Genomic DNA, 13,581 nt, shown 5'->3' with positions numbered 1-13,581 from the left:
TGTTTTGGAGTTATTTTTTGTTTTTGTTTTTTTTGTCTTTGATTCTTTTTTAAGCAATGTTGTTTCTTTCTTTGTCATATTGCTAAAGTTGTTTTCTTTCTAAATGTTATTGAACATCTAGACTTATAATTGTTTTTTTTTGGCAAATCCAACTATGAATTATAGTATTCCGTGACTTAATTTTCTGTCAGACATGATTCAGTATATAGTCAAAGAATTATGATGCACAGTTTTTCTTCTTTTTTTTTTTTTTTTAATTTTGCTTCACTCGCTATATCACACTGAGTGACAACGCTGTCTGTTACAAAAAAAAAATCAATGTCAATTCTCTCTTTTGTTTAATGCCTTAAGAATTGGGTTTCTGATTTAACGCTTATTTCAAAGCAGATCAAATCAGAGATTTTCTGTTGATTTGATTTTGATGATGGTTTATAACCAAAATTTAACCGTTTTCATATAGGTAGTTTAAAGTTTAAAACAAAACGCATTTAAATTTTTGCATCTAGTAATTTGGAGAATCCATACACAACTCGGTCAAAAGTAGATATTTTCCAATGCGGCAATCGTTGAACGTTTAAATTGCACATTTTTGGAGTGTTAGGATTAACTGATCTAAGGAATTTTCCATAATAATTTCAGTTTCCAACGTATCTACGAATTGCTACAGCATAAAATCACAAACGTCATCCATGGCGCTCAGACTTAAACGGGCAAGGTAGAAAGTTTAAGAAATACAGCGCACTATTCTTTTCGAATCACGTGCTCTATTTTCATTGGTCATATAGCATAATGAAATTTAATAGATCATGGTTAACTAAGTGCATGAGAATACAGTTGAATCTCATGCTATCAACTTGGAAGTGGTAGATCATGGGTAACCCAAGTGTAACAATGATACAAAACATATAGAGTACCTTTTGAACTCGTGCATCTTCAGATATCAGACTCGTGGGATAAGCCTCCTCGACTGATATCTGAAGATGGTACTCTTTATAATTATAGAACCCTAGAAGATCAGATATCGCATTGAAAAATTATAGTTGACTATAAATTATAACAAAATGTTTTAAACGAGGATAGATAAGTCTTACACGAAGCGGTATATCTTTTCTGCAAGGCTGGAATCTTTTACTCCTGTATTAACATAGTTAAGAATAATCTAACTGTGTCTGGGGACAAGCCCTCACCACAGTTAGAATACCTCCCAAATACTCGCAATGTAACAAATAATTGCAGAATCTCTCCGAAACGATTTTGAAGAATACAAAGGGATATGCACTGAAAATAACTTACAAATTAATTTAAGAAACCTTTTTGAGATTGTATATGCTTTTTATCCCAAAAAATAATCCATAAAAAGACGGAAATTCAACCAATTTTCTCAAAAGTTTCTCTCGCTTCAAATTTACCTGCCATGTTTACATTCGGAACTCCCTGGATTGTTCGTAGTAAATGCAATGAGTACGACTTATCGCCCGCGTTTATTTTGCTACATTGAGAATAAAAGGAACGAATTCTTTCGTTAAACCGGGTCCGTAGGACATTTACCTTTTTAACGATAGAACATTCTATCTAGTATTAACATAGAAAGCATTTTATATGAGCATATTTGATTGCACTGTATTGGGTCTACATCGTTTGCTTTGCAGGTTTTTTTGCAGTCGGCAATCCTCGGCTGAATCCGCTATGCCCCATTCAAACCTCGGATGTGATAGGTGGAGTAATACGCATCAAGTCGATACATTTCTCCGCCGGAATCTGCCTTGTCACTGATTTCATATTTCGCTCTGCCTAAAGTTCTTCGAAAAGGTTTCTTTATTAAAATTTTGTGTAATTCCTCATGTTAATCATATCCATATGTTAGTAATATTTGAAAGCAAGAACACAGTGTTGAGCGTGCAACAAAGTAACTCGGATTTCAAAAGTATAACGTTTGAATGAAATTCAAATAACTTCACATGACTGACTCAGCAAGATGGTAGAACACCGTTGACGCCCGAGGTTAGTGTGCGAGGTATGAGCCACTCGAGGAGCTCCGAGTGGGTTTTTTGTACGTTTACTACGAAATAGAACACACTTGAGCGTTCAGTATGAAATATGAATGTTTTCACCCCTTGAAAATAACTCTTTTTCCAAGAAAAGAAAAAAGTAAAACCTTGCAATTGTTTTGGAAAAAAGTAATTTATAAATGGATATAATTTTAAATAAATAAATTCTTACTGATTTAAAAAAAAAAAAAAAAAAAAAAAAAAAAAAAAACTATTGTTTGTATTTCTGCGTATTTGTAAATGCTTGGCAGGGAGTAAACATAAATCCTAATTTTACATTTCCTTGCCATTTTCTTTTGAAGGGTTATTTCCTTGTCCTTGGTTGTAATCAATTATGAGATGTCGGCCCACGCGATTATGAAATCTAAAACACACAAAAAAAATTTTTTTCTCCTAAAATGTGGTTATACAATTCAACCAGAGTAGGATTCTCCTGTTATTACTGCAATCAATCAATATTTGCAAATAATGGAAGTTCTCGTTTTCCTAGGACGTATTGCCTATCGTTTTTTGTGATAAGAAATAATCATACAAAACTTTGTTATCACCTTCCAATGGGGCTTAGTTACGTGAAAGAAAAACAAAATTAACCAGATAACTTTTTTTATCTTGAATTCCTGTATTTATATTTTCTCATCACATCAAAACTGAGCTTAGTTTCAAGTCTGCAGTCCGTGACCTAAATATAAATGTTCTTGTCTAAAGGTATGGCATCTTGAAGGTATGCATCATGTACTTGTCTTGAGGTAAGATATTTCAAAGCTCTAAAGCACTTTAGGTCTATGTTCAAACACAGGTGCTTGAGGACAGGACACCCCCTCCCCCAATATAGACCCCCGGGCCTGTTAGACTTTTTCACATAAATTATATATGGATGACACATTTGTGATAAAATCTATCCTATCAATTCAGAAAATTTGCTTAAACTAACATTTTATAAAAAATTCTACCCCACTCTCTATATATAAATTAACAAGGTTGCCAACTTTCAGAACCACCTGCATTCTTTTTCATTAACCACCAATTCTTATGAAGGTTAAGGCACTTCAACCGAGAGGCACTGCCGAGAATTTGGGCTGAATCGTCTGATAAATCTAAACAAAGCCCTAAAATCAACAACTCAAACTGTATATTCTTTTTCATTAACCACCAATTCTTATGAAGGTTAAGGCACTTCAACAGTCGTTATGGCCAGTTTTCCACAAGGATGTCAGGCTCCATTCAGCGTTTTTGCTTAGTGAACGGAAGTGACGAGGAGACGACTTTTTACCGAAATACACAGTTCTGCAGAAAGTCTGAAACACTGTTTCGAAATAAACATTTGAAGAAATTTGGTTGATGTACACTTTAAAAAATGTCTTTCAAATTATTGGAAGAATACGAGTTCTAAACCGCTGATGTAAATGAAATGTTTCTAATTATTTTTCAATACCTGATTTGCTTGTATCGGTTTTGAAAGTTACATGTATGCCCGTTTAAAAATGCAATTTATTAAAATACCTTCTTTTCCTTAAATATTTCGTGTTAAATCTACAAAACGTTTGAAAATAAAATTTTGATGAAGAATTCGTACAAAAAACAAGAATATATCTATTGTTGATATCTTACACATGTTTGGTTATATGGGGAACATATATAGAATGTAGGGTAGATTTTATAGAACGTTTGTTTTAGGTAATTTTTCGATTTGTTGGTATAGATCTTATCACAAATATGTCAATAAAAGATTATTTAATGAGAAAAAAGTCGAAAAAGCCAAGGGGTCTATAACGAGGGGGGGGGGGGGGTCCTGTCCACAAGCAACTGTGTGTTCAAAGGTACAATGGATGCGACACGTACGTGTCTCATGGTAAGGTTTCCGAAAGGCAGGGCCTTACCTCAAGATATTTCAAAGGTACAAAGTATGTAAAGATAAGATATCTCAAAAGGTAATGTCCAATGAGATCTTCAGATTTTTATTTAAAATCACTGGATTTTTTTAAAGGTACATCGTGTCCTTTTTATGATTAAAATTTGCAATATGAATTTGATTTTATATTCTTAAAGAATACATCCATCAAGGGAACACAGTGATCGCCAAGTTAAAATCAAGTCTATATTCATTCTCTTTAGTTCAAGTTATCTCAAGGCAATTCACATGAGGTATTTTTTAAAATGACAAATCTACTTTAAAAAATCGAAATCCTGATGAAAAACATAACGAACGATACAATTTATACTTTACATGTGTTACATTAAAAGTTTAAATCTAAAGTTTAAACTTATAGATAGTTATAGATAAGTTTAAACTTTAGATTTAAACTTTTAATGTAACACATGTAGCAGATAAACAAGATAAATTAACATTATCGCAATGTTAAAGTAGCATGAGAATAAAGGGAAAATTATCATAATAATTATGAAGATTTCATTTTGCCCATTGATGCAGTATGATATCCTTAATGTTTTTAAAGTATTTTCTTTTTATCAATTCGAATGTTAAAAAAGATGCTGATTTAACTGGAAAATGAAACAAAATATTATTACTAGTTAAAGAAATTAACAGTTACTAAAATTAAAACCATTTTTTTTTGTTTTTGAACTAATCCAAATCTTAAAAAAGAAAACAAAAAGTTGGCATCTATCTCCAAAGAATATTTCCTGAACAACTACACTGGAAAATACCATAATATCGTGGTTTGTTTTCAATGAAGAACTCGGTTAAACCTGTCATTAACTCCTTCTGCCAACAAAATGATATTTAAGATTACTATAGAAAGAATTAGAAGGAAATGAGCTCTCTTATTTTAAAAACATCTAATCAATGTTTTTCTTTCGCAGATTTACGTTCATCACAGGAACATTGATGATGACGTTTTCGAGTACTGGTAAGTTAGCGGTCATTCATCTCTCTGTTAATGAGCAGAGAAATTCTTGGATCTCAATCCATCACTCGTTTTCCCGACACGATATCCCCTAACGTGTTACACGATATTCCCTAACGTGTTTTTTAATGACAAACAATACTGCTAAAACAGCAAGATAAAGCACAAAAAGTAAATTGATATGCTTTCTTGATTGCCTTCTAGCCGCTATTTGTGATATTCATTACATGCTTATTTTCTCCACCAAAACATTTTTCCCGTAGGTTTTGTGAAATTATTTGTACTTTGAATGTCAAATAAAAATGACTTTGTCAAGTAATATAGTAAAACTTGAAAGTGGTAGGGTATAAATGTATATGATCGGGATGTCCGCACGTCTTCACGCTTTGGGGTACATCTCTCAACTACAACTTCTTTTATACCACTGAATGGAATTTAATGAACAGAATCTTTGATTGTACACCTTTTTTACTTTTTTTTTACTTTTTGATCCGACAAATATTTTGGATTTCTTATAGCAAAACATGGGCACTGCCATTCTTTCTATGACATTGAAAGGTACCCATCTCTTATCCGCAACTCCTCCTACCACTGAATAAAATTTAACGATACTTTCACATATTCTTAATTATTACGTAGTGTCATTGTGCACTTTTGATCTGACACTTATTTTGGTTCTCCAAGAGCAAAACATGGGCTGTGCCATAATAATCGTAAGGAAGGCAAGGACTATCATTTTGTGAGCTCAGTGCTTACAATACCTCTAATTTTTAGCTCTACTGGTCAGAGACCAGAAGAGCTTATGCGATAGTAATGCGTCCGGCGTCCGTCCGTCTGTCTGTCTGTCTGTAAACAATTTTTCAAAATGCTATTCCTCCTACACTTTTGGTCTAATTTCAATATAACTTGGCACACAAGTAGACTATACTAAGATACATAATTCTGTTTATCGGTTTTTGATTTTGATGAACGGTGTTGCCGTGGTCACTAAAAATAGAAATTTCTGTGAAATTCTTTCAAAATGCTACTCCTCCTACAGTTTTGGTCTGATTTCAGTTTAACTTGGCACACAAGTAGACTATACTAAGATACATAATTCCGTGTATCGGTTTTTGATTTTGATGAACGGTGTTGCCGTGGTTACTAAAAATAGAAATTTCTGTGAAATTCTTTCAAAATGCTACTCCTCCGACAGTTTTGGTCTGATTTCAGTATAACTTGGCACACAAGTAGAATACACTAAGATACATAATTCTGCATATCGGTTTTTGATTTCGATGAATGGTGTTGCCGTGGTTACTAAAAATAGAAATTTCTGTGAAATTCTTTCAAAATGCTACTCCTCCTACAGTTTTGGTCTGATTTCAGTATAACTTGGCACACAAGTAGAATACACTAAAATACATAATTCTGTGTATCGGTTTTTGATTTCGATGAATGGTGTTGCCGTGGTTACTAAAAATAGAAATTTCTGTGAAATTCTTTCAAAATGCTACTCCTCCTACAGTTTTGGTCTGATTTCAGTATAACTTAACACACAAGTAGACTACACTAACATACATAATTCTGTTTAGCGGTTTTTGATTTTGATGATAGGTGTTGCCGTGGTTACTAAAAATAGAAATTTCTGTAAAATTCTTTCAAAATGCTACTCCTCCTACAGTTTTGGTCTGATTTCAATATAACTTGGCACACAAGTAGACTACACTAAGATACATAATTCTGCGTATCAAATTTTAATTTTGATGAACGGTGTTGCCGTGGTTACTAAAAATAGAAATGTCTGTAAAATTGTTTCAAAATGCTACTCCTCCTGCAGTTTTGGTCTGATTTCAGTATAACTTGGCACACAAGTAGAATACACTAAGAACATAAAGAGACTTTATCAGCGATCATTATTCTATTTATTGCTGTTGTAAAGTTTCAAATCCCAGCTGCTTAAGTACTTTTCTCTTCCTTTGCTATAAGTTCAAACCAGTAGAGCTTCAGTCTCGACAGAGACTTCTGGTTGTTACATGTTCATGATATTTCTCTAAAAAAAAGAGGTACTGTGAGCACTTATCAAGGTTAGTGCTCCCTTACCATAACAATGGTAAACCACGTAATCACCACGTAATAATGGGTATACCCATTTCATCCATAGCTCCTCCAACTGTGTTTTATATTTTGTCTTTGACCATGCTACAGATATTGCAAATATAGGCAATTTACGGCGCATGATTTTCTGCGCAGGGTTGGAGAGAATTTCTTCACTTTCCAGCATTTGTCAATCAACTGTACCTTTCACTTCCAAATTCTAGACAAATTACTTATCAAACAACTTAAATATTTTAATATACCTTTAAACCTTTAACTGTGATCTCTGCAGACCAATAATTAATAACTAGTATTAAAATGCATTAAAACCTTTTGAATTTTCTTTACTCCTGATCATAGAGAAGCTATAATCACCTCGTTTTTATCTCACCGAAGGCTCAAGTGAGCTTTTCTGATCAAAATTTGTCCGTTGTCTGTCGTTGTTGTCGTTGTCGTCGTACACTTTTCACATTTTCATCTTCTTCTCAAGAACCACTGGGCCAATTTCAACAAAGCTTGTTACAAAGTATGCTTGGGTAAAGGGGATTCAAGTTTGTTCAAATGAAAGGCCACCAAGGGGAGATAAATATGAATTAGTGAAAAATTAATGACATTTTTAAAAAATCTTCTTCTCAAGAACCACTGGGCCAGGAAAGATGAAACTCATGTGGAATCATCTTCAGGTAGTGTAGATTCAAGTTTGTTCAAATCATGACCCCCGGGGGGTAGGGTGGGGCCACAATGGCCGATTAAAGTTTTACATAGGAATATACTAGTATAGGAAAAATCTTTAAAAATCTTCTTCCCAAGAACCACTGGGCCAGGAAAGATGAAACTCATGTGGAATCATCCTCAGGTAGTTTAGATTCAATTTTTTTCAAATCATGACCCCCGGGGGTAGGGCGGGGCAACAATGGTCGATGAAAGTTTTACATAGGAATATATAGGGAAATCTTTTTAAATCTTCTTCTCAAGTACTTCAAAATGATAAGTGATATTTATATGGAATCACCCTCCTTAGTGAAGATTTTAGTTTGTTCAAATCGTAACCCCCAGGGATAGGGTTGGGCCACAATGGCCAATGAAAGTTTTACATATAAAAATAAAGGAAAAATCCCAAGAACAGAAAAGCTATAATGTTTAGTCATATTGACATGTAAGCATCCTCATGTATTGAAGATTTAAATTTGTTCAAATCGTGGCCCTTTGGGGTAGGGAGGGTAGGAACACACATCCCCCTCAGTAAACTTTTCAGTTCTGATCTGATCTGTGCTTTTTCCTAGCCGATGTGCTCAGGTGAGCGATGTGGCCCCTGGGTCTCTTGTCTTTTGTTGTTCTAGAAACTTACGTCAATATTAAGATCGGTGAATAACGAAAATAATTTGCAAATTTCCTTATTTATCATAACTGATTTCTTTTGTATCATTTAAGGATACACCAAGGGCTTTTTTCAAGATTTTTGTCAATTTTGAGATTTTTGGCTAGGAAAACAATGCTAATCACTGCTTTATAAAGCATGAAAAATTCTTGCTGCTTATCAAATGGTTTTCTAATTATTTAACAATAATCAAACATAAACACTAACACATGTGAATGTGCCGTTATTGAAGCTTCTGATTTGGTCTGTAACTGCCTGCTTCTGAAAGGAGCAATAAATCACTGTGACCACTTGGGGAATTCTTCACTAGCCACACAGAGGTTATCAGTAATTAAACTACAGGGACTCTAGATTTAGGGAAGGAGATCTAACAGGTCACTAATGACCATGAAACAGGAGGTGGAGCTTAGCTCTTGCCATTTTGCCGGGAAATCTTTCTGATTCAGAATTGAACCTATTTTACTAAAGAAAAGAACCTCCCATTCTTGTGAATATGCATAGGAAATATGGATAAGTGACAGGTATCCAAAGCTGAATCTCCAAGGTGTCATATATTTCTAGCTTTGGCAGACTTTGTTGTGTAATGGGTTTTTGCCCTCTACTGTAAAGTAAGATCAGACAGTTGGTGGTATTATTTCAAAGGATTCAGCTCCCTTATTTATTGACCAATTTCTCTGAAAACTGGCCAGAATGCGTCTCAAATGTGTGTTTACAAAACCGTATCTCAGATTTTTGATATCTTGCTCAGTTCTCGAATTATTGGGGGAAACGTAGAATTGGGCCAATAAATTGATGACATTGAAAGACAACTGGATGTAACTTTTGAATAAGAAGATTTATCAAAAATCTGAGATACGGTTTTATTCATCTTTAATCTACATTGATTTTGACTTTGAGAGGTGGAATACAAAAAAGTTGATTTATAAAATATAAATGCACTAATATTTACATTAAAATATTTATAATTTTTTAATAAGATAAAAATGAAAATTCAAATTAGGATCATTTAATAGTAAATTTAACAAGCTTTCAAATGGTATATACTTTTAATATGTTATCTTTGTTAACAAAAGAATTACAAGCAAATTAAATTTTGCCCTTTGGAAACCTTTGGTGTATCCTTAAATCAACTTTTGATTGAATAATTCAGTGATGACGTTTTATGGAATAAATAAACGGATTCTTGTCATTTTCATTAAAAATCAGTAGCTTAGATTTGCCAACCGGAAACGCCACCGTACTCATGTTTTTGCACTTTCATGGCTGTTTATAGAAAATTAAAGTAGACTTTTAATTTAATGTAGGACACTTGCTATGCGAGTAAAATCTAAACAGTTATCGGACATCATCTTGTATGTAGTGTATTGTTGGATTAGTAATTACTCGTAAGAACTCTTGTGCACTAGTTTCGGAGTTTATTTGCAAATTTATTAATAATATAAATGTAAAGATTTTCTTGAGACCCCATTTACATTTAGTTACCAGATTACTTCCCCTTTTGTCTTGTTCGTCTCATTTTTTTGTCAATATTATGCAATAAAGTGCGAGTAAATGAATGATATTGATGATTTTTGATTTGTGACTTGAGTTGTTAACATTACTTTCGTTGACTTACAGCGCCCTGGCTGTTGATACCTGCCCTGGTGTTAGTGTCTCTAGCTGGTCTGGTACTTCTCATCACAAATCTACAGGTGGCCAATTTATTTGGAGAATACCGATACACTGTCATGGCTACTTTTATTGGAGCATACCACTCCTGTTCTTTGATTATGGGTTGCATGAAGGTAAATTGAGTTGGGTCTCAACGCAAAGTGTCAGATCCTTGCGGAACAGAACAAGATAGTCTGTTTGTCTGCTTGTCTGCAAAAACTTTAATCTTGTCCATAACTTTAGAATGGGTGGGGATATAGCATTCATATTTCAGAAGTGTTTTTCTTATGACAAGATCCTCCTTTGGGTACCACCAAATTTGACCTCTTTACTATGGAGTTTCACAAAAAAACCCGAACTTTTACCTTGGACATAACTTTTGAATAGTTGGTGCTATGGCTTCCATACCCATACTACACGGGTGTTGTGACAAAACCTTTCAGTGGGTACAAATATTTTTGACCTTCTAACCTTTATCTTAAAGTTTTGACCCACTTTTGATATCTTGGCTAAAACTTTTGAACAGTAAGCACAAGGGTTTTCATATTTCTTCGGTGTATTCTAACCTTTTGAGTTTGACCAACTTCTACATAAAATATCACACTTGAACCTTCGCCATAGATTTTGAACAGTTGGTTTTAAAGCTTTCATACTTCACAAGTGTATTCATTATGACAAGACCTTTCAATGGCTATAGATATTTTAGACATACCGGTATTGACCTTGACTTTAGAGTTTGACCCACTTAAAAATGACCTTGGCTACAACTTTTGTTTTAACAGTAAGGACTAGGGCTTTCATATTTCACCGGTATATTATATGTGTCAAGACCTTCCTATGGATACCAACAATTTTGACACCTTGGCCTTTGGAGTTTTACTTGCATCTGAGAAACTTCAACCTTCTCCATTAGCTACCATACGGGGCCATCAGTGTTTCTCATACATTTCTTGCAAAAATAAGGACAGATGAGAATACCGGGTATATGGTTCATTTGAACTGAAGAATTCTCTATAAAACATGCTGTAATAAAATTACCGATCCCATCCATAACAGGATGTAGTTTGTAATTAAGGGATAAATTTAATTTGATATTTCATCAGTAACCGATCTCAAGGTCTCGGTTTGTGTACTGGTACAAAGAAACAAAGTAGTCAGTGAAGAGCTATTGCAAGTTAATTATGGAAAATGATTTATGATTGTATTCTTCTTTATCATTCAAGTATTGTCAGAATGTGTGTTTTACAGTGCTTCAGTCTCTAGTTCCATTAAATCCTAGTTATCAAACCACATCAACAAACTAATTTAAACATCCTCACTGATAGGATAAGATGAATGTTACATTTTGCTAGCTTTGGATGCAACAAATTGTTGGTTCTTTTTCTAGGTTTGGTTTTAAGTGTAGCTTATCCATTATCCGAAATTTTAGTCAACAGACTGTTGCAAAAAATTAAACTAGGACATATCAGCGTATAGAATTGTTTTTCTCTGGCTTTCAAGAATACAAAAGAATGTGTCAGATTTGTTGCTTAGTTCTACTGAATACATATAAGATTTGTTGTTTAGTTCTACTGAATACATGTAAGGTTTGACTTCTCTGTTGTGATTCTCTCTTATTGAAAATATCTGACCTGAGTCAATAATGGGCCTGATTTTCTTGCTAAAAATTCCAGCTTGATTTCCATTTTTGTTTTGTTGAATTTTGAAATACAGTTACATCGAAATTGAGAAAATATGAACTTCTATATTAAACGTTCTTCTGAAACATAAATAGTATTTCGATTCTCTCTTGTTAAAATTAAACCTTCTTAAAATTAATTGTGGAGTTGTTTTTATGTGTTCAATCATTTTCAAGCAAAATTTATTGCGGATTCCTTAACTCTCGTTTAATGAAGGGAGCTTCCCAATAAACAATTAAATACGGGGATTAAAACCCTAGCGTCACTAAATTTAACACTGATGCTGTTCCTTTCATTTTTATTCCCGGAGACAGCAATTAAAACGTCTAAGTTAGATTCTTTACAGGCTTCCTTCTTTTGGCGCAAAACAATGATGGTAAATTTTTGTTTCACCAGGCAACAAATGACCTTGGCGTAGGAACACAAACATCCTTCATGTTTTTAACCATTGCCATCGTCCCCATTTTGGTTTCCACGATAGCATTTTTACCCAAGAGTCGAATACCCTGGCCTCTTCCGGTGACTTACGGAACCAATCGTGTGTTAAATGGCGGATGTGTGAAAAGCAAAAATTCTAGAGGTATCAAAAGCTTGCTTTTTTATGACTGCTTAGCGATTTGGAATTTGGTATTAGTATTTTACTTTAAAAAGATGATCACGACTCAGAAGTTTTAACAAAATATTTAATAAAGATAGACCTGTAAATGATATTCATTTATGAAAAAAAGAAATAAGTTTTGTAGTAACTGATTAATGTATGAAAATATATACAACAAATTCGAAGTTTTGAATCCTATTTGATTAAATATCTAGCTATCCAAGTTTTAAAAAATCCTATTAATTTCAGATTCCAAAAACAGAGAAGATTTTGCCGCCTTCAAGAACGTTACCTGTTCCTCGTTGTTTGGGTGGTCTCTGGTCTGGTTCGGCATTCAGTATTTGAGGGAATTTCTTTACGATGAAAACTTTCGTTTGTTGTTCATTAGATTGGGAACAGACAAAGAACAAAGTATAAATAAATCTGTATTTCCTTTGGGGGGCTGCAGACAAAGAACATAGTAAATAAAGTAGTAATTCTTCCTTTTTGACAGAAGGAGGTGGGTGTGTTGAGCATCGAGATTACATGTACATATACGTGTATACAGATATGACTTCGGGAAATTTCTGTTTATCTTAGATGTGTTTGGCTAAAATGGGTATTTCGAAATTATTAACGTCACCGTTTTTGTTTTAATTTCTGCTATTATGCCTTATGCACTAAACTTTTTTTCGAAATATAAAGATTTCAAGAGAATATTTAGTATCAGGCAATCAGGAATCACCTGACTATGGTGACACCATACCTCACGCGCCTTGAAACTTAAGCAAAGTAACTGAATACGAAATTTGTTTTTTTTCGACGTGACTATCTGCCAGATGTATTATCTAGTCGCCTTTATGCCAATATCAACTTCCAAAGATAAATCTGTTTTGAACTCTGTTTGTGTTGCATGCTGCCACTTTGCGTACTGGCTTCCTCCAAACAAAGAAGATTGTTGATTAATTACGATCGATGTGCGACCAAACAAATCTACTTAGAGTTTTAGGTTGAGTAGTTCTGACGCTAATACCCAGCGATAGCTCAATGTTTTCACTGCATGTCGTAATGTTTTGATTGGTTATATTCTCTAGGGACCCCATTCCAAGGTTTTTTACGACAATAAGTATAGGAAAAATAACAATAAAATTTCTCTGTTGTCTACATCACCCTTGTATACAGACATTATTGCATGTGCCTCTCGGTCTTTTCGATTGATGTATGTTTTCGCTTCACAAATTGCTAAAAGGTTTAACATGTTAATGTTGAACCTTTTAACTATTTTATTCAATAAGTATATTTTACACAC

At 33.8% G+C, this 13,581-nt stretch overlaps 2 protein-coding genes across 3 annotated transcripts in view; both read left to right on the top strand.

Annotated features, from left to right (window-relative positions):
- LOC134252066 (equilibrative nucleobase transporter 1-like) overlaps positions 1–13,581 on the top strand; it is a 63,181-nt gene that overhangs the window by 36,395 nt on the left and 13,205 nt on the right. For both annotated transcript variants that reach the window (XM_062734515.1, XM_062734509.1), the window contains exons 3-6: positions 4,869–4,915; positions 9,984–10,150; positions 12,092–12,275; positions 12,543–12,704. In XM_062734515.1, coding sequence (XP_062590499.1) covers positions 4,869–4,915; positions 9,984–10,150; positions 12,092–12,275; positions 12,543–12,704 — 560 coding nt within the window. The remainder of the gene's footprint in view (positions 1–4,868; positions 4,916–9,983; positions 10,151–12,091; positions 12,276–12,542; positions 12,705–13,581) is intronic.
- Positions 5,686–13,581, top strand: part of LOC134252059 (sodium-dependent serotonin transporter-like) — a 234,793-nt gene continuing 226,897 nt past the window's right edge. Inside the window, exon 1 of the mRNA XM_062734499.1 lies at positions 5,686–6,929. The gene's annotated coding sequence lies outside the window, so the exon portion shown is untranslated. The remainder of the gene's footprint in view (positions 6,930–13,581) is intronic.

The sequence above is a fragment of the Saccostrea cucullata genome, unplaced genomic scaffold (genome assembly GCF_032062105.1).
Source record: "Saccostrea cucullata isolate Sc308-1 unplaced genomic scaffold, CSIRO_AGI_Scuc_v1 ctg1, whole genome shotgun sequence".
In the NCBI taxonomy this organism is placed as follows: Eukaryota; Metazoa; Mollusca; class Bivalvia; order Ostreida; family Ostreidae; genus Saccostrea; species Saccostrea cuccullata.
Note: the sequence above shows the minus strand (reverse complement) of the source record. Positions and strands in the feature narration are given on the sequence as shown.